The 23065-nt window shown below is 39.2% G+C and overlaps 1 protein-coding gene across 2 annotated transcripts in view; it reads left to right on the forward strand.

Annotated features, from left to right (window-relative positions):
* klhdc3 (kelch domain containing 3) overlaps positions 1-23065 on the forward strand; it is a 95505-nt gene that overhangs the window by 16107 nt on the left and 56333 nt on the right. For both annotated transcript variants that reach the window (XM_034184456.1, XM_034184457.1), the window contains exons 3-8: positions 17366-17542; positions 17787-17902; positions 17983-18054; positions 19717-19930; positions 21114-21200; positions 22096-22204. In XM_034184456.1, coding sequence (XP_034040347.1) covers positions 17366-17542; positions 17787-17902; positions 17983-18054; positions 19717-19930; positions 21114-21200; positions 22096-22204 — 775 coding nt within the window. The remainder of the gene's footprint in view (positions 1-17365; positions 17543-17786; positions 17903-17982; positions 18055-19716; positions 19931-21113; positions 21201-22095; positions 22205-23065) is intronic.

A 23065-nucleotide genomic window follows, 5' to 3' on the forward strand; every position in this document is an offset into this window, starting at 1 on the left:
GAAATAAGAGCATCAGATAAAACGTCACTGACTTTAACCCGTTGAGATCTGTTAGTTAAAAAAATACATAAACGAACATAAAATTCTTGGGTCAATGTTGTGCTCATTTTTTTAACCTCTCTGCTAGAATGTGTGGCTGAATGCAGTTAAAAGCAGAAGAAAAATCAATGTATAAGAGACGTACAAAGATTTTAGTTGGATGTCTAGAAGCTTCCTACTTTTAAACTCTGATAAGACTGAAGTGATGGTTCTTGGTCCAGTGAGACATCGGCATCAATTTGACCAGTTAACACTCAGCCTCGGCTCGTGTGTCATACATCACACTGACAAAGTGAGGAACCTTGGGGTAATTTTTGATCCTTCGTTGTCTTTTGGCCTCCACATTAGAAACATTACTTGAACTGCTTTCTTCCACCTGCGAAATATAGCGAAGATTCGTCCCATCCTATCTGTGGCTGATGCTGAGACCCTGATCCATGCGTTCATCTCTTCTAGATTGGACTACTGCAATGTTCTATTTTCTGGTTTACCGCAGTCTAGCATTAGGGCTCTCCAATTGGTTCAAAATGCTGCAGCCAGACTTTTGACACGAAGTAGAAAGTTCGACCACATTACACCCATTTTGGCATCTCTTCACTGGCTTCCTGTCCCAGTGAGATCAGATTTTGGGGTTCTGCTAATAACCTATAAAATTATTCATGGACTGGCACCTCCCTACCTAGCTGATCTAATTAATTACGTACCGGCCCGGGCTTTACGTTCTCAGGGTGCAGGACTACTTTGTGTCCCTAGGGTCTGCGGGTCACAGAGCTTTCTCTTATCGTGCCCCTGTTCTGTGGAATGGTCTCCCTGCGGCAATAAAACAATCAGATTCTGTGGAGACTTTCAAGTCCAGACTTAAGACACACTTCTTTTCCCTTTCATATGGTTAACATACTGGTACAGTTTTGTTTTTTATGCTTTTTACTCTTTTAATTCATGCTATTAGTAATTGAAGCAGGCTGCAGCCTCAACTTTACCTAAATTCTGGGTCTTTTAGTGAAGCTTAGGGCTAGCGGCCGGCGATCACCTTAGTATTTCTTCTGTTTTTCTTGTTGATTAATGCTGGCAAATTATACATTATTTTTTGTCTTTCTGATGCCTGATTCAGTTTTTTTCTTTAAGGTGCAGCTCCATCCAGAGATGGGAGTTGTATTTGTGTTGGCGACCCACCTGTCCTGTGCACCAACAGCAATTCTTGTATATTTGTCCGTGAATTGTTCTGTGAATTGTTTCTGTAATTTATGTTTGTAGCATGGCCCAAGCAGAGGGTTACCCCTTTGAGTCTGGTCTGCTTGAGGTTTCTTCCTCAGACAGAGTTTTTCCTTACCACTCTTGCTCTGGGGGTTGGTAAGGTTAGACCTTACCTGTGTGAAGCGCCTTGAGGCAACTCTGTTGGGATTTGGCGCTATATAAAGGAAAATAAATTGAATTTAATTGAAATTTTAGCCCCCTCTAAATGTGCAATTACTGTATTCAGTAAAGGGCGTAGTGCATCATCAGTTCCCCTACCTGACCTGTATGCAAATTGAAGAGAATGTATGAGAATTCCACGCACCGCAGCTGAGAGTTTTAAGCCACCAGTAACGGCAAATTTCTGCCCGGCTCTTGGATTCAAATGGTCTGTGCCTCCGAGCATGGATTTTCTGAAAAATCAACTGAGTTGTTCCTGAAAAATCAGCAGCTTCAGCATCCCGAGGCTGTGAAATGCTTTAACAGCAGCTTATGGTGCACCTGAGGAGGACAGCTGAACAGAGATTCACTTTCTCTCTGCTGAATAGGGGAAAAACCACCAATAGCCTTCAGTGTTTACCCAGAGTTACTCCCGTGAGCGCCGCTGATGATACATTTACAAATTTACGGTTTATTTTACAGTTGAAAGGGTTCGTGCTTGCTCAGCAGGAAACCGGCGAGCGAGGGAGAGACATAGAGAGTGAAGGAGAGGGGGAGAGAGAGAGAAAGGACATTTTTGCTCCAACACTTGCTTTGACAATGTAAACATATTTTTCAATTGAAATTGAACTGAGAGAGAGACCGAGAGGACTTAATTTTTTATTACTGTAACACTTGCTTTGACAGTGTAACCATATGTTTCCCATGTCATTAAAGCTCCATTGAAATTGACAGGGAGAAAGACAGAGAGAGAGCACTGTCTTTTCTCTTTTAAGTCTGTAAATAAAAGTACTTAATTCTTTCACCAAAAAAAAAATCGAATCTTGGCTTCCATCTTAAATGTATCTTATGGCAAATTGTAATTGAACTTTCAGGTCTTCTTTTTAAGAAAATCCTCCTGTAAACACTTAATCATGAAGCTGTATAACTGGGAATACAAAATATCCTCATAAAATCAACAATCATGATAATAACAATATTAAAGCAAACAGAGCTCTGGTATGGGATTGAAAAAGCATTGGTGTTGGCTAGGGATGGGTATCGAGAACCGGTTCCTTTCGGGTATCGTTAAATGATTCGATCCACCGACATCAATAAGCTTTGTGCTTAACGATTCTGTTATCGGCCCTTCAGAGTGGCCGTTGTTTTGGCGGGTGTTTGTCAGGAAAATGATCATTTCTCTACATTGATTACAGACCCTGCAGCGGGTCCTTAATTAACTTTTCTGCATCGCGGCTTTGCTTTGAACCTTGAACCAATCGAAGCGTGGTTCGCAGATTGAAGCAATGCTTCGGTCGATTGCTTCGTTTATTTCTTTCTTTCTTACGTCTGTGAGTATTATTTACCTTTTCTGTGTTAAACCGACCTGTTATGGTCTTCTGAAACAGTTGATAGATGTATTTTATAACTTAAAAACGGGAGCGATGCTAACGCGTTAGCATGTCTATGGCATTTTCAATGTTAAGTTAGCATTTAGCAATTGCAGCTGTCATCACGTTCGGGTGCATTTGTTTTCAAATTGTAATATTCCTTAAATTTATTTTTGCTTATATATTAATAATCTAATGATTATTATATACAATTTTAGAGAAAGAGACAAAGAACCTGAATAGAAACACAACAGAAAATATATAATAGCAACTAACATAAAAAATGCATACAGAAATAAATGTTTCCTGTGAACACCTAGTGACTCTCACACCTCCATTTCATCCCTGTCTTATTTAAGTTTAATGACAGTTTGTTTCGGTCAAACCATATTTTAAGTTTGTTAATTTCTTCAGTGATCTCCTCCAGAACTATCTGCCAAACTAGAAAACTGCTGCATCCTAGTAAGAGCAGAATACTACTGGAATGAATCCGAATAAGGAAAGTTGTATTTTTTTTTTTTCTCACCTAAATGGATTCAGCACTCACTCCAGTTTATTGTCTGTAATAGTTCCAGATTGCATTCAAACATTTTGGTGCAGGTGGTGTTGGGGGGTAATTTGGGGTTTCAGCTTTTTTTGTTTTTCACCACTTTCATCCCTGAATATGAGTTGTGATTCACTTTTGTGCGGATTAGTTACTAACTGGGACTCCTGTCTCGTTGCGAGAAAGAAACGAGAATCATCCTCCGTTCTGTTCACACAGCTCCAAACGTTACGTGGCTCTCTGACAAGTCAAGATAGAACAATAGAATTCAGTCTGAATTAATAACTTCAAAGCGAAACAGTTTTGTTTATTTTTATTTATGTCCAGAGATCAAGGATACATTGACTAATTTCACATTTATTTACTTTAAGACTCAAGGAAATACATAGAAAACCTGTAAAGCCTACTTTTAGTACAAAATTCACAAGGTATCGATAAGGAATCGGATCGATAAGCAGAATCGATAATGGCATCGATATCGATAAAACCTTATCAATACCCATCCCTAGTGTTGGCATATATCCAAATTCAGGTATGGGATCGGATCATAAGTGAAAAAATGTGGATTGGTGCATCCCTATTCGATACTGTGGATCACTCAGTCCTCTTAGCCCACCTGAGCCAATATATTGGCATCTGCAGCACTGCACGTAAGTGGTTCTCTTCTTACCTGACTGTTTTTTTTTTTTTTTTTTTTTTTGTCATAGTTGGTAATATGTCCTCTAGTGCTTCTGTCTCTTGCGGTGTACCACAAGGTTCAATTCTTGGCCACTACACTGTTCACGCTGTATATGAACCTGCTTGGATCACTTATCTATCTTTCCACTGCTATGCATGTGATGTTCAAATTTATATACCTGTGGCACCAACACAGAGCAAGCCACAACAAATTTATGGATTGCACTACTGATATCAAACACTGGTTATCATCAAGGTTCTTGCACTTAAATGAAGAAAAAACTGAAGGCATTGTTTTTGGGGATAGGGAAAAGTGGTTTTGCGTGGTGACTTCCACCATTTTTCTGGTATGTAGAATTACTGCAGAGTCTTTAAAACAAAACGACAACAAAAAAATTAGGTGAGCTATTGACATCCAAATTAAAGTGTAAGTGACACCAAAAATGTGCACAAATAATCCCTAAAATGATGAAATGTTGATATTTAAAAAAATCCTGAACAATAAAAGTTTATAAGTGTGCAGAAGGATAAACAGCTGTCTGAAGCTTGCACTCTACTTCAGGCCTCAGCCACGGCCATATTGTTGCTACATCATCACCTGCTGAGTCAAGCCCATATCAATTGTAAACACGGCGGAGATCGAGCTGTTTTCTTACAATTTTTTTCTAGTGTGGAGCTTTTTTTTTAAAGTCCAGTCTGAACGTGTGTTTGAATAACCTATGGAGGATTCAGCCTTATGGTTTTGAGCCTTATTTAGATGACAATGAGGGAGACGAAACTTGGAGAAAAACCTTCAGTCTGACAACAGCGACGATATTGGCAGAGTTCAGAACACAGAATGGTGATTATAAAATAAATAATGTAGGCGATTTCGTCAGGAGATGATACTTTTTTCACCAGCTCTTTGGTCTAATCAACAGATTAAAAAAAGTTTTACTCTGTGACATCAGAAAAAAGTGATGGTGTGGGTTTTTTCTGAGAAAAAGGTACATTCAAATCTGAAAAATGTCACGAGGGACTGAAAGTATCAGCTATTTTTAAAATAAATATTGCTTCCTTCTTGAATTGCATAACACATTATTATTAAATATTAAAACCATTCACACAAGGAGAAAATAATATAGTCTTACCTGTCCGTTTCAGTGAAATCATCTTCATTTTGATGAAAACGTGTGAAAATAATTTAATTTGTTGTCATGGCAGAAGAAGAGTCCATCATGGTTTGAGTCTCTGCTGTACTGGTTCGCGACCGACACGGTCCTCTGCAGGTGTAATCTGTTCATTGTGTCTGCGGCTGATGGTTCGATTCTCTCCTGTGAATAGGTCCTCTTGTTCCACCGCAAGCTGCTTTGCACTTCAAGTTAAGACTCGCAGTTCCTCATCTGCACCAACGTCTCAGTCTGCACGCGACGAAATTCCCATGATCCACAAAACAATAAAATCAAATAAAATAATGTGAAAATAGTCAGTTTTGCCTCTGTGTCGAGTGGAGAATCTGCACTACACTCTGCATGCGCGCTCGTTAATATAAGTGCTTCCACCTACCATTCAAAATAATTCTGCTGGTGAGAATAACCGTTCTGACACCAAAAACACGGTGCAGCTCTGACCCAAATCACTTGGTGGAAATGGGGATGTCAGTAGCCTGTAAAAATCCATAAATTAATGGGGCTATTAAGATGATGATTCCGGAGCTGATGCTACTTCCTCCTTCCTCTTCAATGTCTGGACTCGCCAGGAATTTCCTGTTTTTTTTGTGGTGCGCAGTTCAAAATCTGAATATTTCTGTCTTCAGTAACTGCACACCAGGAAAGGATGAATTTCAATCTGTTTAATTTTAGTGTTAAATACTCAAAAAACATTACATATCATGTCACCTACACTTTAATGGATATTTGTATTTTTCATAAGTGTTATTCAGAAAATATTTCTGGCCTGGTGGGCTTCTCTCTACATGTTAGAAAAACTAGAGACCAGTTATAATGTAAATCCTCATGGAAAAATACACCTCAATGCTTCACCTCAGGGCGCTCTGGTGCCTGCTCTGTGCTGGCGTGCTCTAACGCTTTGGCATGCTTTCAGAGGTGGGTGCTAATACAATAACATGCTTTTGGAGGGCGGTATGCATTTTCAGAGGCCCGACGTTCATGTCCAGTTGCCATAAATGACAGATATTCGCCATTGTCTAACTCCGGCGAATATCTGTCATTTTGAATAGAATAGAATGCTTTTTATTGTCATTATACACAAGGTGCAACAAAATTAAAGACAACTCCCGTAGTGCAAAGGTATAAAAGTAAATATAAAAAGACAAATAAGAATATGTACATGTATTTACAAAGGAGCCAGTAGGTGTATATAAATAGGTGTATATAAATGGAAGTCTGTACTATTCATTTCATTCACCTTTATAAAAAATAAATGCAGTGAACAGTGCAGACTGTAGACTAATGTGCATTCAATACTCGTATTGCACTTGGGTAGAACATGTTGAGTCTGGATGTGCGGGCCTTGATGGACCGGTATCTCTTTCCTGAGGGCAGCAGTGAGAACAGGCTGCGCCTGGGGTGTGAACCATCGAAGCTGATGCTTCTGGCCCTGCGCAGACATCTGGTGTTATGTCTGACAGAGAGGACAGCTGCGCTCCTATGATGTTCTGTGCTGACTTCCTGACTCTCTCCAGAGCCTTCTTGTCAGCCTGAGAGCAGCTCCTGTACCACACCAAGATGTTGTTGGTGAGGACGCTCTCTACAGAATACTTATAGAAGGACAGCAGAAGTTCCTGGGACAGGATGACCTTCCTCAGTGACCTTAAAAAGTACAGACGCTGCTGTGCCTTTTTCACAAGTGCATTGGTGTTGGTGCCACATGTAAGGTCCTGAGAAATGTATGTTCGCAGGAACTTGAAGTCACTGACCCTTCCTACGATGTCTCCCTGAATGGAAGGGGGGGGGGGGGGGGTCCTCCCTCTTCCGCCTAAAATCTAGCACCAACTCCTTTGTCTTTGAGGAGTTAAGTGCCAGGTTATTCAGGGAGCACCAAGTAGTGAGGGTCAGGACCTCCTCTCTGTAGGCCGTCTCATCATTGTTGTGAATCAGCCCAACCACAGTAGGGTCATCCGCAAATTTGACAAAGATTTTGCTGCTGTGGGTTGGTGCACAGTCATGGGTGTACAAAGTGTACAGCATGGGGCTGAGCACGCAGCCCTGAAGGGCCCCAGTGCTCACTGTCAGCACTGGGGAGTGGTGGGACCCCATCCTGACTGACTGCAGATGGTTGGCGAGAAAGTCTCTGATCCATCTGCAGGTGTGCTCGCCAGTGGGCGACTGGGCATGAACGTCGGGCCTCTGAAAATGCATATTGCACGACAAATGCATGTTATTTGCATTATTATCACTTTTTAATGAGATACACAACATGTAACGTGTACATAAAAAGTTGGCTCACTTTAACTTTTGTCGTGTCGGCTGGCACGCGCTGCTCTCCAAATTCGCCAGTGAGTCCTCATCAAGCTGGCTGCTTTGGCTGCTGTTCATTGTTGTACTATCCAGGAGAAAAATCATCCAGAATATCCATATTGGGACCAACACACACTTGTCGCCTTTTTATGTTTTCCTCTGCGGACAGTTCTTGGGCTGCGCACGCGCTATGACATTTGTTTACGCACAGCGGGTGGGTATGCCGATACTCGTTCGCTACTGTGGGTGGGTATAGCCAGGTAGCGTCGACGTAAATCTACGCTACCGGCCTAGCAACGCCTCGGTAAAGGGATAATAATATCCATTAACTCTTCAGTTCAGTTTTTTTATACAGCACCAAATCACAACAGAAGACACATCAAAGGTGCTTCACAAAAGTAAGGTAATCTTACCTTCTATGATCCGATTGGTTTATTTTATTGTATTCCCAAAACATGCACATAATTAATAATGGGGAAAAAATCCAACCGGTTTGCAGCCACCACCCTACTTTCTACACTGATTGTGCTTTTTAAAACTGCAAAAAATCAGTCAGTTATGCCTGGATTTGCACTTTGTGCAGTAGACTGTCGATTGTGCACAAAAGATTGTCCAGAGAGGGCCCTGAGTGATACTGTATGTCAGTTAGACCTGTTCAAAATGTCAAATGTTACAAAATCTTTTGGGCCACATGATGATCTTGTTCCATTAATAAAATAAAAGATCTGTGCCAAATTTTATTGTAATCGGACATTGTTTAGGGGTCCCCCACAAAGCAACAATTTTCCACAAACAAGCAATGTCGTAATTCCAGTAATGTTCTCCTCTGGGTGACCAATCTACCACCACTTTTTGTGATTAAAAGCCATCACATGCACCTGTAAAAGAAAAATAATGGCATCAGTCTTCTTCCTTTAGGGTGACATTGCCTTGCCAGCGGAGGGAGAGGAAAATGTGTCACTCTGGGGGACCTCTAAATCTTATCTGATGAATTCACATTTGGTCTGCACCTCTAAAACCCCAAGTGGAACAAAAACATGTGGTCCAAAGTCTCACAACTTTTATTTTTTCATGAACAGCCATAATGTCAGTATTATAAACTTATAACATTTTTAGCAGCAAAATCCTGTGTAATAGGTTTAATCTGTGCCCAACTCCAAAATTTTATTGGAACACAAAAAGCCAATAGAAGCACATTCATTCATGCATGCATGACAGAACTGCTGTTGCTGTTGTTAATTCTATCCAGTTCTTACTGTAGTACTGTCCCTTACAAAGTTCAGAATATAACCATTTAAGGATAGCAAATACTTGATATAGTAAGAAATAAACACACAGATATATCGAACAACTATCAGCGTGCTTTTTTTTTTAAAACCTGCAGCACATCTGTGTTGAACTGAGCGATGCGCTGTGTAAAACTCTGTCTGGGATGTAACAGCTGCCAAGGCAGACGTTTTCCAGCATTAATCACCTCACCGGGAGGCAGCAAATCTGATTACACTTATTTAAAAAATTAAGAATGGAGATGATACAAACATGTCAGATCAGTCTCAAAGGCCTCTTGTGCAAAAAGCCATAGTGTCAGCATTATATGAGGTAAAATGCTTGACTGGCACAACATCACTAATGGACGCATCCTGTCAGGAAACATCTGGGTACATGAGGGGTTATTGTGTTACCATTTAAACATAGTTCAGGGCCCTGTTTTCATAGGCAACATCAGGTTGTGGATACTTTACAGACAGACACTCACCTGGAAAAGTGAGAGAATGCCTGAGGAGTGGAGAAGATTTTTAAGATTAAGAGTGATGTGCAGAGCTACGGTAACTACAGAGGCATAAAGTTGATCAGCCATAGCATGAAGTTATGCAAAAGAGTCGTGGAAACCAGAATTAGAAAAGAGGTGAACATCTGTGAGCAGCAATATGGTTTCATGATGAGAAAGATCACTACAGATGCAATGTTTGTGCTAAGTGTTGATGGAGAAGTATAGGTAAGGCCAACGTGGTTGCATTGTGTGTATGTGAATTTTGAGAAAGTTTATGACAGGGTGCCCAGAGAAGAGTTATGGTTGTATGAGGTATTCTGGAGTGGCAAAGAAGTATGTGAGGGTGATACAGGATAGGACAAGGACAGCGGTGAGATGCGTGGTAGGAATGACACTCATTCAAGGTGGAGGTGGGATTACATCAGGGTTGGCTGGGTGAGGTGTTCTGGAATGCTATTTTGAAGTAAATGTTTTCTTGACCTGTTGATTTCAGAGTGTATATCACTGAATAGCATATCTGTACAGACCAAACTGGGGTCTTTGAGTTTATGATATGCAGTATTTGTAATGTCTCCATGTAGATTTCTGTTGCATTCTGAATATCCTGTTCTTTAATTCTGTTTGAGCTTTGTATTGCAATTAATGAAGGGACTTCTTATTGTTTTTAAACATTTCAATAATTTTGTCATGTATTTGCTGACAAGTGGAGATCCTCTTCTCATCTTTGTCTATGAAATTCTCAGCCTTTTATGGATACTGCGTTCATACCAAGTCATGATTAGAATCACCTGTTGGTATCACCTGTTTGAAATTAAAACTTATTTATTGCCTTGTTACTACCACTAAATTGCCTGACATGCATGAATAGATGTATATTAACAAATGAAATCAACTTGATCCCTACGAAACATTAAATGTCTTGTGTTCATACAGTCTGCAGTGAAATACAAGTCAAAGTAAATTTAAGGATCAGGAGGTCTCTTCCCTCCTCCTGTTTTCCACATCCTCCCAGCTTGTTCTGCTTTGAGGTTGTAATAAATTGGGGTAAGGATTAAAACCTTACCAACATAAATGTTTTGTATAGCATTTTCTTTACAACTGCATTATTTTCAGTTAACAGCAATATCATGTTTATTTGATTTTTATTTCCTCAAAGTTCTCAGCATTTTTATTGAATATTTATAGGTTTCAATTGAGGTATTTTATTGACATAATAAGAATAATAATGAAAATAGTAAGGTTCATGAAGGTTCATACTCTGCAAATCTTTAAATATTTCTGTCAATAATTAATGGTTTTCAACATTTTCTTTCGACAATTTTAACAAGGGCCACTATTTTGGAAACAAAGTTGGTTATCCCTTTGTAGTCTTTTAACTACATTAACAAATGAGAAAGAAATTGTTCACGTCATACAAGTATCTCATAAGAGATGAAATACAACATCAAAATAACACCAGGGCCACTGTGGGACTGCTGTGTGTTTTTATAACTTGTAATTAGAAATGTCTAATGAATAATTTAGTTTTGCTAAAATAGTTCGCATTGTATGTAGTTGAAGCTCCTGTCCTCCTTATCACCCTGTGCTTTCCCATTACAAAGCAGGAAAACGTTTGAAAAATATCGACGACTTAACTGAAATTTGAATATTGAGCCTTCACCACTTTAACACTGACTTGTTAGAGTTGACTATAGTTAGAATTTCTCTGCTTCTGGCTAGTTTTTGTTGTTGCCCAACATTTCTCTTAAAAGCACAGGTGTTTTTTTTCCCCTCCTCCTCTCCCTGCTCTTCTAAATGGATGTTGAACTACTCTACATTTTGACAGCCTGCTTCATTTTCTTTCTTGTAACACTTTCATCTTTTCCTGTTTGTGTTCAGCCACCTGTTCTAAGGTTTTATAACTTCCTTATGTAGCTGCTGCTTTCTGCTGATTGCTATTCCCTAAAAAGATGTGCAGAACTACACCTTCATAAAAATGCCTTTGGCTGATTGAAATGTAAACATGACCTACCACCTTCTTTTTTGTTTCTATATATTATGTAATTTGTCCTTCTCTTTGATCTTCATGACAGAAGAGGCCACAACCTTTTTAGGAGTGCATAATTTGACTTCCACCAGGAAGGTTAGGTTTCTGTGTGTGATTGTTAGGTTTATTCAGAAATTAATAAACTGATTGTCATTAACATTGATGAAAAACGTAACCTGAAGAACCTTTAAAGATTTGGTTTGGATCCGCACTCTGTATAAAAGGCCAGAGCCAGGATAATTTAAAAGAATTTATTACCATTATGAGATTGGTTGTTGAACCTTGGCAGGAGTTTGCGTGTGATTCATTACTTTTTTTTTTTCCTTCACTTTTTCCAAGCCTCTAAAATTAAATTTTTTTTCTTTTTTTTTTTTTTTTTACATCATCCTATGACATTAGATATGAAATTCTTGAATCAAGGAGTTTTTATATATATATACATTTTTGTTTTTTTTTATTAACAGTGTTCATAGTACAGTACAGGCAAATAGGAAGCTGTATCAGACAAAAATAAAGCACAGGGTCTATTTGAAGCAAATAATGAAATTGCATTTCTGCATCACTAGCACAATTTGCATTAAACACTCAACTGTGAGAGTTGCATGGCACTCATGGCTTGGATTTTGGTATCAGTAAATGTTTTATGTCAAATCTCAAATTTGTATTTTTAGGTGTTGCTTACCTTCACCTGTGTTAATAATTGTCTGGTGTTACTCTGATTGCTTCTCACTTTATATAAGCCTTTATACCAGTGAACTGCCTCTTGTTTATAAACTCTATAGAAGACTGCAAATTGACACTTGTAGGTGTGTAGTAGGCATGTGAATCTCATCACTGACAATGATTGAATACACACCTCGAGACACTACCAACGGTACAATACTTATAGCGATGACTATACTGATGATACCATTCACCCCCGTTCCCGATTCGATGCGATTTGATATGTATTTGATGACGATTCAGTTCCTCCCAATGCGATATGATGCGATTTGGTACAATACGATTAGGGATGGGTATTGATAAGATTTTATCTGTCTGCCATTATCAATTCCGCTTATCGATCCAGTTCTTTATGGATTCCCTTATCAATACCTCTTGTGAATTTTCTGTGTACTAAAAGTAGGCTTTACAGGTTTTCTATGTCAACATTCAGTTACGTCTTAAAGTAAATAAATATGAAATTGGTCACTGGATCCTTGATCTCTGGACATAAATAAAAATCAATAAAATCTGTACATGGTCACTGGATCATTGATGTACATGATGGATCCTTGATCTGTGGACAGAAATAGAAATAAACAAAATCTGTAGTTTTTGTCAAAAGCATTTCCTTTCAGATATTGACATAAATGTAACTCCACAGACTCTCAGCTGAACTCTTCAGCCGGCTGTGCTGCACGTCAGGATGTGATTAATAAAAACTGGAGGACGTCTCATTTTGGAGAAGAAAATGGTTTTGGTTGGTTGTAGTTTATTGTTTGTATTACAACGTTTGGATAGAGGTGTCATTTGATTTAAAACAGCTATTCGCTCTGAAATTAATTCAGACCGAAATATGCGTGGCTCTTTGGAGCTGTGCACTTAGTCCCACAAAACAGAGGACATTATTATTATTTATTTGCATTACCTGACGGACAACTTCATTTTACGCACCAGCTGGTGCTCACGCTAGAAAACCATTGCGTAAAACTTCGGTATTGAACGGAGGACGATTCTCGTTTCTTACCTGCAACAAGACAAGAGTCCCAGTTCGTGACTTTAATCCTCACAAAGGTGAAACACGATTGACATCTTTAAATGGCTTTGAGGGGGGGGTTCATGAAGAAAGTGCGGACTTTTGGGGAAAAAAATGCGAAGCCGAAAACCAAGGAAGCAGTGGGTCTGCAATCAGCATAGAAAATGATAATTTTCCCAATAAAATCACCCTCAAAAATAACAGCTGCTCCGGTGTCCGAACTGAAGGACTGATAAGGGAATCGTTAAGCAAAAAGGCTATTGATGTCATCATGTTTGTTGTGTTAGAAATGTGCTTTCTGGCTTCCGTCCATGGTGTATTCAGTGTGCCTTCGAAAAAAATCGATGTAAGCAGGCACCGAGTGATGCAACACGATTTTATCCGTCAATTGAATCGATGCACACTGAATGAATCAGTGCACTCGCATCGCGCACGTATCTAGATACCGATTCGTATTGATTAATCTTCACATGCCTAGTGTGTAGCCCACTGATTAAAGGCCCTTTGTTTTTGTTTTTTTGCCTTTTAAATGCAGTATACCTTTCCATTTTTCCCCTTTTGGTCTCCTGAGACACCTTTGAATTCAGAGAGCACCAGGTTGTTTTATACCTGCATTTGCAAAGTAGCACTCCAAAGCCAATCTGTTTGTGTGTGAATTCTCTATTACCTCTTCAAAATATAAGCCTGTTCACCTTATAAGGAGCAGCCAACTTGCAACACTTCCTACAGTGAAGGTACATTATGTTCAGTAGTCTTATAACATTTAAAAAAGAAGACAACCTGATCATGGAGGAGCTATATATTTAATTTTTTTTTTTTTTTTTTAGTTTGTTTGCTAATGTCTTTTGTTAAAAAAAAATGTTTGAGTTCAGTACTGCAAGAGGCAGAAAAGAAGGGTCACATTCTATTGTTACCATGTTAATGAAATACTGGGTTCCAATAGTATACTGGAAAATTTCTGAGTTTCTAATTAATGGATTTATATCCCCAACAAAATGGGAGCCATCTTCCCAGAATAATTTTTATATAAATGCCATAACCTTCTTGACCTGTACCCTTGCCTTTAGGGAATGGCTTTATTGCATCCAAAATTTCTTGAATGGTGATACCAGAATTTAAGCCCTCTGAAGCAGCATTGCCCAATCGAAGGCGAGTCACATGTCCCACTCAGAAATGTTCCTTCTGTTCACTTTTGACGTGTAACTCCTCAAAGTATAGCCATTCTGTGTACCTTTTTAAGACCATTAACCAATTTTTGGTTTTTATTATTTATTTTTTTTGATCCGATTATCTGTATAGCTTTACTCGTTTGTAAACATCTTAGCTGCCACGCCAGTAATTTATGGGCACTTAGAATGGTTTGTTTTGATTCTTAATAGTTAGACACACACCTGACCAGGTAGCATGATGTTGGATTCATATGTGGATTTAATAAAATTTCACAAAGACGAAGGCCTATAGGAAGCTCTATAGATAAGTACAAATTATAAATGTGATGGTTCACTTTCAACAAATAAGAGATGTTTAAACACAGTCTGACATCTGAATTGTCACTAGTTTCCAGAAACAATGACATTTTTGTAGGCTTGAATTCAGAGAATGATGCATCTGAGCACAGTGAAGGATTAGGCCCAGGTATATGGCTGCTTCTTGTGGATAAAGTCAAAAACAGGTGAGGTCAGAGAATGGTTACAAGTTCAAAAATATTGTGATTATGTGAAGCAATTACATTTGATGGAAATTTAGAGTTCAGTTAAAAGTAATCTATTCTTGTGTACAACCCCAATTCCAATGAAGTTGAGATGTTGTGCAAAATGTAAATAAAAACAGAATACAATGATCCGTTGTTGTATTTTGCGCTTCATAATGTGTCACACATTTTCAGTGGGCGACAGGTCTGGACTGCAGGCAGGCCAGTCTAGTACCCGCACTCTTTTACTATGAATCCACGCTGTTGTAACACATGCAGAATGTGGCTTGGCATTGTCTTGCTGAAATAAGCAGCGACTTCCCTGAAAAAGACATTGCTTGGATGGCAGCATGTGTTGCTGCAAAACCTGGATGTACCTTTCAGCATTGATGGTGCCATCACAGATGTGTAAGTTGCCCATGCCATGGGCAACGTACACACCCCCATACCATCACAGATGCTGGCTTTTTAACTTTGCGCTGGTAGCAATCTGGATGCTCTTTTTCCTCTTTTGTCCGGAGGACACGACATCCATGATTTCCAAAAACAATGAAATGTGGACTCATCAGACCACAGCACACTTTTCCACTTTGTGTCTGTCCATTTCAAATGAGCTCTGGCCCAGAGAAGGCGGCAGCGTTTCTAGATGTTATTGATGTTTGGCTTTCGCTTTGCATGGCAGAGTTTTAACTTGCACTTGTAGATGTAGCGACAAACTATGTTAACTGACAATGGATTTCTGAAGTGTTTCTGAGCATACACTGGAAGATTCTTTACACAGTGATGTCAGTTTTTAATGCAGTGCCGCCTGAGGGATTGAAAGTCACGGGCATTCAGTGTTGGTTTTCGGCCTTGCCGCTTACATGTAGAAAGTTCTCCAGATTCTCTGAATCTTGTGATTATATTATTTACTGTAGATGATGGAATCCCTAAATTCCTTACAATTGAACGTTGAGAAACGTTGTTATTAAACTGTTGGACTATTTTTGTCATGCAGTTGTTTACAAAGTGGTGATCCTTGGCCCATCTTTGCTTTTGAACAGCTGAGACTTTTGGGGGTGCGCCTTTTATACCAATTCATGACAGACAGACTGAGAACTTGAATTTTTATACACATACACTGTTAAGGATGGTAATTGGACAAGCTAAATAAAAATTACTATTGATAAAAATCTTCACTTTTACAGCCATTTTTTGTTTGTTTGTGAAGATAAATTAGTGAATGGACACATGAACACTTCAATGTCACTGAATATGTCTTAGACTTAATTTGTGTCAGTCATTAAAAAATACAGTTTAAAAAAAAAAAAAGGGTTTGGGCCAAGCTGTTAAGTGCACTTGTTTCCAGTGCAGAAGGTTCCTGGTTCAAAACCCACCTCTGCCCATTCTTCCTGTAATATGGAGTTGCGTCAGGAAGGACATCCATCATAAAACCTCAATATGCAGTATACTGATCCGTATCAGATCTGAAAAGGGAGAAGCTGAAGGGACTTCCTCTTAATACAAACAGTATGGTTCTGTATTTTAAATCTCTGACGTATGCGGTTGCATGAGTGGCCATATAAGAAAGAGACTAGTGAGCAAAGCCACTAGGACACCAGTGACCACTCTGTAGGAGTTATACACTTCTGTGGCTGTGGGAGGCTTAAGCCTAAATTTAATCTGTTTACTGGTATGAAAATCCTTGACTGTTCCACTCATCCGTGGAGTTGGGGCTTGTGATGCAACAGAAGAAAGTTTCAGTGTGCACAGGTTATCCAATCGCAGCCACAGTAGTATGTTGTGTACAATGTTCTTATGGGATTGAGGTTTACCTCAAGTAAAATATTCAACATTTTTGTTCTTGTTTATGGTGTACAGCTGTATTTTTGTGAGTATACTGTAATGTTGTTTAGTTTTGTAAATATTTTGATATGTAGACGGGATACTGTAGTTTGATTGTGCAATAATGCAACATTTCACAGGATTATTTTGGGTTATGTATTGCCACAGCCATACCGCTTAGAGTTCACCTGATCCTTTCAGATCTCAGAAGTGAAGCAGAGTGGGTTGTTATTAGTACTTGGCTGTGAGGCTGCTTGGGAGCACCAGGAACTGTGAGCATGTTTCTCCATATAAAACTGGAGGTGCGTCAGGAAGGACATCAGGTGTACAACTTGTACCAGATGTGGAACCGTACCCTTGACAATGTGGCCGCCCAAAGATAAAAAAAAAAAAAAAAACCAAAAGGGATTATGTATTGACCATGTATATCTTTCTTGAGCAGATGTATAACAATGCATTCAGCTCAAAATATGGTTTAATGTTTAATAAACATTTGGGATCACATTCTGTGGACTCCATCACAATTCTGTTGTAGTGTTATCAAAGTGGTGTTGTAGGTCCTCCAGTTTATGGATAGTGCCATCTTTGTTTTATATATTACATTTTGAAATGGTTTTCAATTTAAACAATACAGATACGCTGTAACTTCATTGTCTATAAAACAATAACATAAAGCAGCAGTACAGTGCCAACTCTAGTTAAACTGTTTGTTGTTTGGTTTGTTTTCTTTCACATTGTAATAGACTCAGTTTCATGATACATTTTGTAACATTGAACTATACATGTTATGTTGTTACCCACTGACAGTTGACTTCTTTTCTGTGGTGTAATTTAGTGTCTCTGCGCTGGATGAAGTTGCCTCCAGTGAGGACCGGAGGACAAGACTGTGCTCGAGAAGTGCCATACATGCGTTATGGCCACACAGCTGTGCTGCTGGATGATATTATCTACCTCTGGGGTGGGCGTAATGACACAGAGGGGGCCTGCAATGTGCTTTATGCCTTTGATGTCAGTAAGTAGCGCTGCAAGCCTGACAGTTTCAGGTTGCATTTCCTTTGACATCTACTTATTTCATGTTATCTCTGCACCATCAAAAGCACACTAGCAAAATTGAGATAAAACTATTTGTACATCAGCTGGTGATAATGACTTTTGCTGTGGAAGAGGGTTTGATTTGCACACGACTTACATTTTCTATCATTACTCAGTTGTGACATTACAAGAATGTGTTAATATAAGATATTCCTGGTCTACAGACACCCATAGATGGTTCACGCCCAAGATTTCAGGAACAGTTCCAGGGGCAAGGGATGGCCACTCTGCCTGTGTCTTGCAGAAAGCAATGTATATATTTGGAGGATATGAGCAGCTGGTGAGCCCATCACTTGTCACTCTGAGCTTGCCTATAAATTTTCAGATATCATTTAATTAATCTACTCTGGTGTTTTGCAGGCTGACTGTTTCTCCAATGACATTCACAAGTTGGACACCATCACCATGGTCTGGACATTAATTAATGCCAAAGTGAGTTGGACTAACGTTTGTCACTCCAAATATTAGTACCAGTTGCTTTGAAAATATCTGTGTACGGCATATATTATGGTGAACCTAAAAATTCAAACAAAACTGGACACAAAGTACCACAAAATCCAAACAAAAACATAGACTGGCTTTCCGAGTCTCTCCAGGTAAGCGTTTGTTTGACATAAGGGGTCCAACGAACCTCTGAAAAGACCTGGTACTAAAGACTGCCAGTTGTCAGTGGCTAGCGTTCAAGTCTCATATCAGTGAGACAGGAAACACAAGCAGCTGAAAGACTTGGACCTTTGCTCTCCTCTAAAGATATCGGCATCGCCATACACCTTTTGTCCAACGACCTCATAATTCCATAAACTGTTCCTGGACTTCTCTCAATCTTGATGGCTAAATTTCACTGCCAGAATGACTGAATCTCTACACGTTTAACACGTTTGCCACATACAGACACATTTCTGATGGCTGAGTCCAGGAAGTCATTGAAAGCCCAGATCTTCATCTTGTTATAGGACAATTGCAGACCCGGACACTACGATTCCTCACTTAGCTTCTCAAGTGCTACATTCAGGGTAATCATTGATTCTGCAAAGATCAAAGCATCATCCTCAAAGTCAAGGTCATTAAACCTTTCCTTGCCATCACAATCATATCATTATTCAGGTTAGCTCGGGGAGAATGCCCAGATGCTGCAAAGAGCAGCATCCACCAAGCTATGGTTCCTCATTGGGTCTTGGATGGCAACCACCAATGCAGACAATTGATCCATTTCCACCTCTTGAATGTAACCATCTATCTGTATTAGCCAGGTGAAATTTTGGAGGCCCCTTGTACTTCTCCTACCTTGGTGTCCTGAACACTGAGGCACCTGTATTGTGGCCCTTGCCCAGGGAATAGCTTCACTTAATGTCATAGCTCATGTTCCATCATAATGTAAGTGATATTCCTCATCTTTATCTCCCTAAGTAATCCTAAGGATCCTCCTTAGGTAATGTTACCTGGGTGAATGGGTGAATTTCACCAGTCCTGAATTTTGATTCAGGACAATTGCAAACCCGGGCACTCCAATTCTTCACTCGGCTTCTGCAGTGCTCCAATTGGGGTATCCGCTGATTCCGCAAACATCCCAGCATTGTCTGCAAAGTGAAGGTCAGTTAACCTTTTCTACAACGGCACCTAAGCCGCTGGTTTCCACCACCCTACCCAACGTTTGTTTGTATGTTCGTAAAACATTTGTGATTCATTAAGTCTTTTCTTGTAACCACGAGAATAGCAGCTGAATTATTATTCTGTGGGGTTAGCAGCACTCCACCTACATTCAAGAGAATGCTGTAATTGTACCACAAACTATGGGTTTATTTTTTCTGTTCAGAATTGCATTTTGTATTTTGTAACCTAATCCACTAGATGGCACTGCAGCCTTGTGTTAAAGTTTAGGACTCCTCCTGTCAGTAATAGTGGTAAGGCACTACTCAGGGTTATGATGACTGTAATGCCTTTGAACAGATGGTTTTAAAATAAATCTGGTTTGAAGGTCTATTGCAGGTTGTGTCTTCAGTTAACTGCCCCTCTGCTGCTATTTTTTTTTTTTTTTTTTTTGAATAGTAAAGTATTTTAGAAAGAGCAGCAATATTTTCCTCCTTGTCTTCCCAGGGCACTCCAGCACGCTGGCGAGACTTCCATTCAGCTACAATCATTGGGACAAAGATGTTTGTTTTTGGGGGGCGAGCAGATCGCTTTGGTCCTTTCCACTCGAACAGTGAAATTTACTGTAACAAGATCAAAGTGTTTGATACAGAGACAAACTGCTGGTTGACCACGCCTTCAACACAGCCATTGCCAGAGGGACGCAGGAGTCATTCAGCCTGTAAGACATACACATTGCATTTTTAAATACTTTTCAATTTCAATTTATTGTCATTTATATGGCACCAAATCATAACAGAGTTGCCTCAAGACGCTTCACACAAGTAGGTCTAACCTTACCAACCCCCAGAGCAGCAGTGGTAAGGAAAAACTCCCTCTGAGGAAGAAACCTCAAGCAGACCAGAATCAAAGGGGTGACTCTTGGGCCATGCTACAGACACAAATTACAGAACAATTCACAAAACGAATATACAAGAAATGCTGTTGGTGCACTGGACAGGAGGGTTTTCAGCACAAATGCCACACCCATCTCTGGATGGAGCTGCACCTTAAACAGAGAGATAAAAACAGAATCAGGCATCAGGAAGACAAGAAATACTGTATAACTTGGCAGCATTAAACAACAAGAAAAAGAGGATACCAAGGTGATCACCGGCCACTAGCCCTGAGCTTCACTAAAAAACCCAGAATTTGGGGAAAGTTGAGGCCACGGCACGCTCCGTTTCCTAATAAAATGAAAAGATTAATTTCAGATTCATTATTCACTGACTGACTATTGCTTCACAGCAAGAAGGTCCTGGGATCAAATCCAACCTGGTGTGTGCCTGGCTTCCTCCCACCTCAACATCCTAGAAATCCCAAATGCATTTGTGCCCATTTTAGCACATCGACATGTTGCTTTTTAAATGATGTGTGGTCAGATATTACATAGATCGGTTGGTAGATAATTTTTCAAATTTCCTTTCAGCACATGCATTTGAAAGTGAATGCCCACATTTCTTTAAGCTTTTACCTTCTTGATCTTGTTATGAATAGTGATAATGCCAAGTCATGAGCAGTGAAGGTAGTGCTGGAGTTGAAGTTGGATGAAGCAGAAATGAGAATGCTGAAATGGCTGTGTGGAATTACAAAGGCTGACAGAATAGGAAAGGGAAGAATCAGTATAACACTAGAAAGAGAAATATTGAAGTATGTGGTTTGAGGTGGTTTGGACATGTGACAAGAAGATGTAAGGAATTTGAGGGTGTCTGTAAAAGAATGATTAGAATGGATGTGCAAAGAAAGAAAGGTGGAAGGCTGAAGTGGAGATGGGCACAGGCTCACTCAGCCCATTTACTATACTGTAGAAGTTATGGATAAAGCAAGAAAAAAAATGTTCCAGTTTTGATTTCTGCTGTGTTTAGTTTCCTACAATGGCGAGCTGTACATATTTGGAGGATACAATGCCCGTCTGGACCGACACTTCAATGATCTCTGGAAATTTAATCCAGGTAAATCATTTTATATTCAATTTGCAACAGTACTATTGTAAAGGACTGTTTGTACTCTAATAATTTTTACTTTGTGAACATTCCTTGGCATGCATATGTACATGCCATGTAGCAATGGCAGTCCTAGTTTGCGTTGACCTATTTTCTCCTTAAATCCTTTGTCGACAGACATGGAGACAATCCTCTTGTATTGTGCCATTGTTTCTTTCAGTGGTGGCTGGTTGTTTCCTTTTAGGTATACAGAATCTGAACAGCTTATGTTGACTGTTATTTGTCAGAAAAGCACAGCTATAATACTGATGAGATTTCCCATTTTTGGAGTCCTCTGTCAAATGCACAAAATGGCACATAGCGCATTCACCTTCATGAATATACAATTAAAGGTTTGTCCACCCAAGTACACAAAAGTCTGGGAGGGAACAAGCAAATGCCATAGTTTAGGTTTCCATATGCAGCATGATTTATCAAGGTCAAAAGAAATGTTAGTGGGTGCTGACAGTGTACATATTTACCGACTTTAACATTTTGGTGTTAACTGATTAAGTTTGACAAATTGCTGTTCCAGCACAGAGACCACATTGAATAAAATATATAAATAAATAGCATAGTATTAAATCAATAAATCATTCATTTTAAATGTTGGGCATATTTAACTGTCCTTGTTTCTTTAAGAATACTGTAAATATCTCCATAGGTAACAGTTGACCCATACACAGACACACAGGACACACTCATGCACTAGCTATTACAACAAACAAATATAAACAAAACAGTCGCCTAATTCAAACATCTAATTTTTATTCTGTCCATGGTATTTTAGGAAGCTGGTGAATAATTATGCTGTGTGCTGTCAGAGGAACACAGAACTGTATTTGTTTCTATGCGCACCCAATAGATGCCTTGTCCTGGAGCAAGGTTGAACCGAAGGGGAAAGGCCCATGTCCACGGAGACGACAGTGCTGTTGTATGGTTGGAGATCGCATCATTCTGTTTGGAGGAACCAGGTGACAAACATAATGCTTCTACTTGATCTGCCACCACTCATAAGGCTAGAAAAGTTTCATATTAAGATAATGCTTGTCACATGACCTTTTTTACTGATTTTCTCTGATTTTTTTTTTTTTTTTTTTAATGTGTGTGTATATATATATATATATATATATATATATATATATATATATATATATATATATATATATATATATATATATACTGGTTTTCTGTTTTTGTGACTCAAAATTAGTTTCTTGGCTACTTTTAGTCATGAATGCGCCATGATATTAATTACTTCCCGAGACTAAACCTTTAATAAAAAAAAAAAAAACCTTTTCTTTCCAGAAATGAGAACGTCAACTTTTTCTTCACGTATTGCTTGAGTCCCAAAGAACAAAGAAATATGTGATATATGCCCTGCGATAAATATTAAACATCTAGAGAATATTGGGACAAATGGCCTTTCCTTGATGGTAGATCCAAAATCAAGCTGTGCAGTGTGTGCAAATCCATTTAGGGCAAGTCCAAGCCCACATTGCTCATTAATCAGTCAGAAAAGCCCGTGCAAAACCAGGTACACCGTCCTTTGCTTTTGAGACAGATGGTGCATATGAAAGGATTTGTGGCACATTAATAAATTAATGCCAACTTGTCTGCAGACAGCAAGGTGGGGAGGTAATGGGATAGTGGCTAATTTTTTTATCACAAAGAACATCTCCACATTTCATCCACACGTCGCAGAGTATGTTAAGCGCACACATTATTGAGGTGTATCAGGCTTGAAAATGGTGGTCTATATATTAGTAATATCATATTCTTTATCATGTGTGTTGTAAGTAGATGAGAAATGGAAGGATTAGCTTTTTCTACTT

Source organism: Thalassophryne amazonica, chromosome 13, assembly GCF_902500255.1.
Source record: "Thalassophryne amazonica chromosome 13, fThaAma1.1, whole genome shotgun sequence".
Taxonomy (NCBI): Eukaryota; Metazoa; Chordata; class Actinopteri; order Batrachoidiformes; family Batrachoididae; genus Thalassophryne; species Thalassophryne amazonica.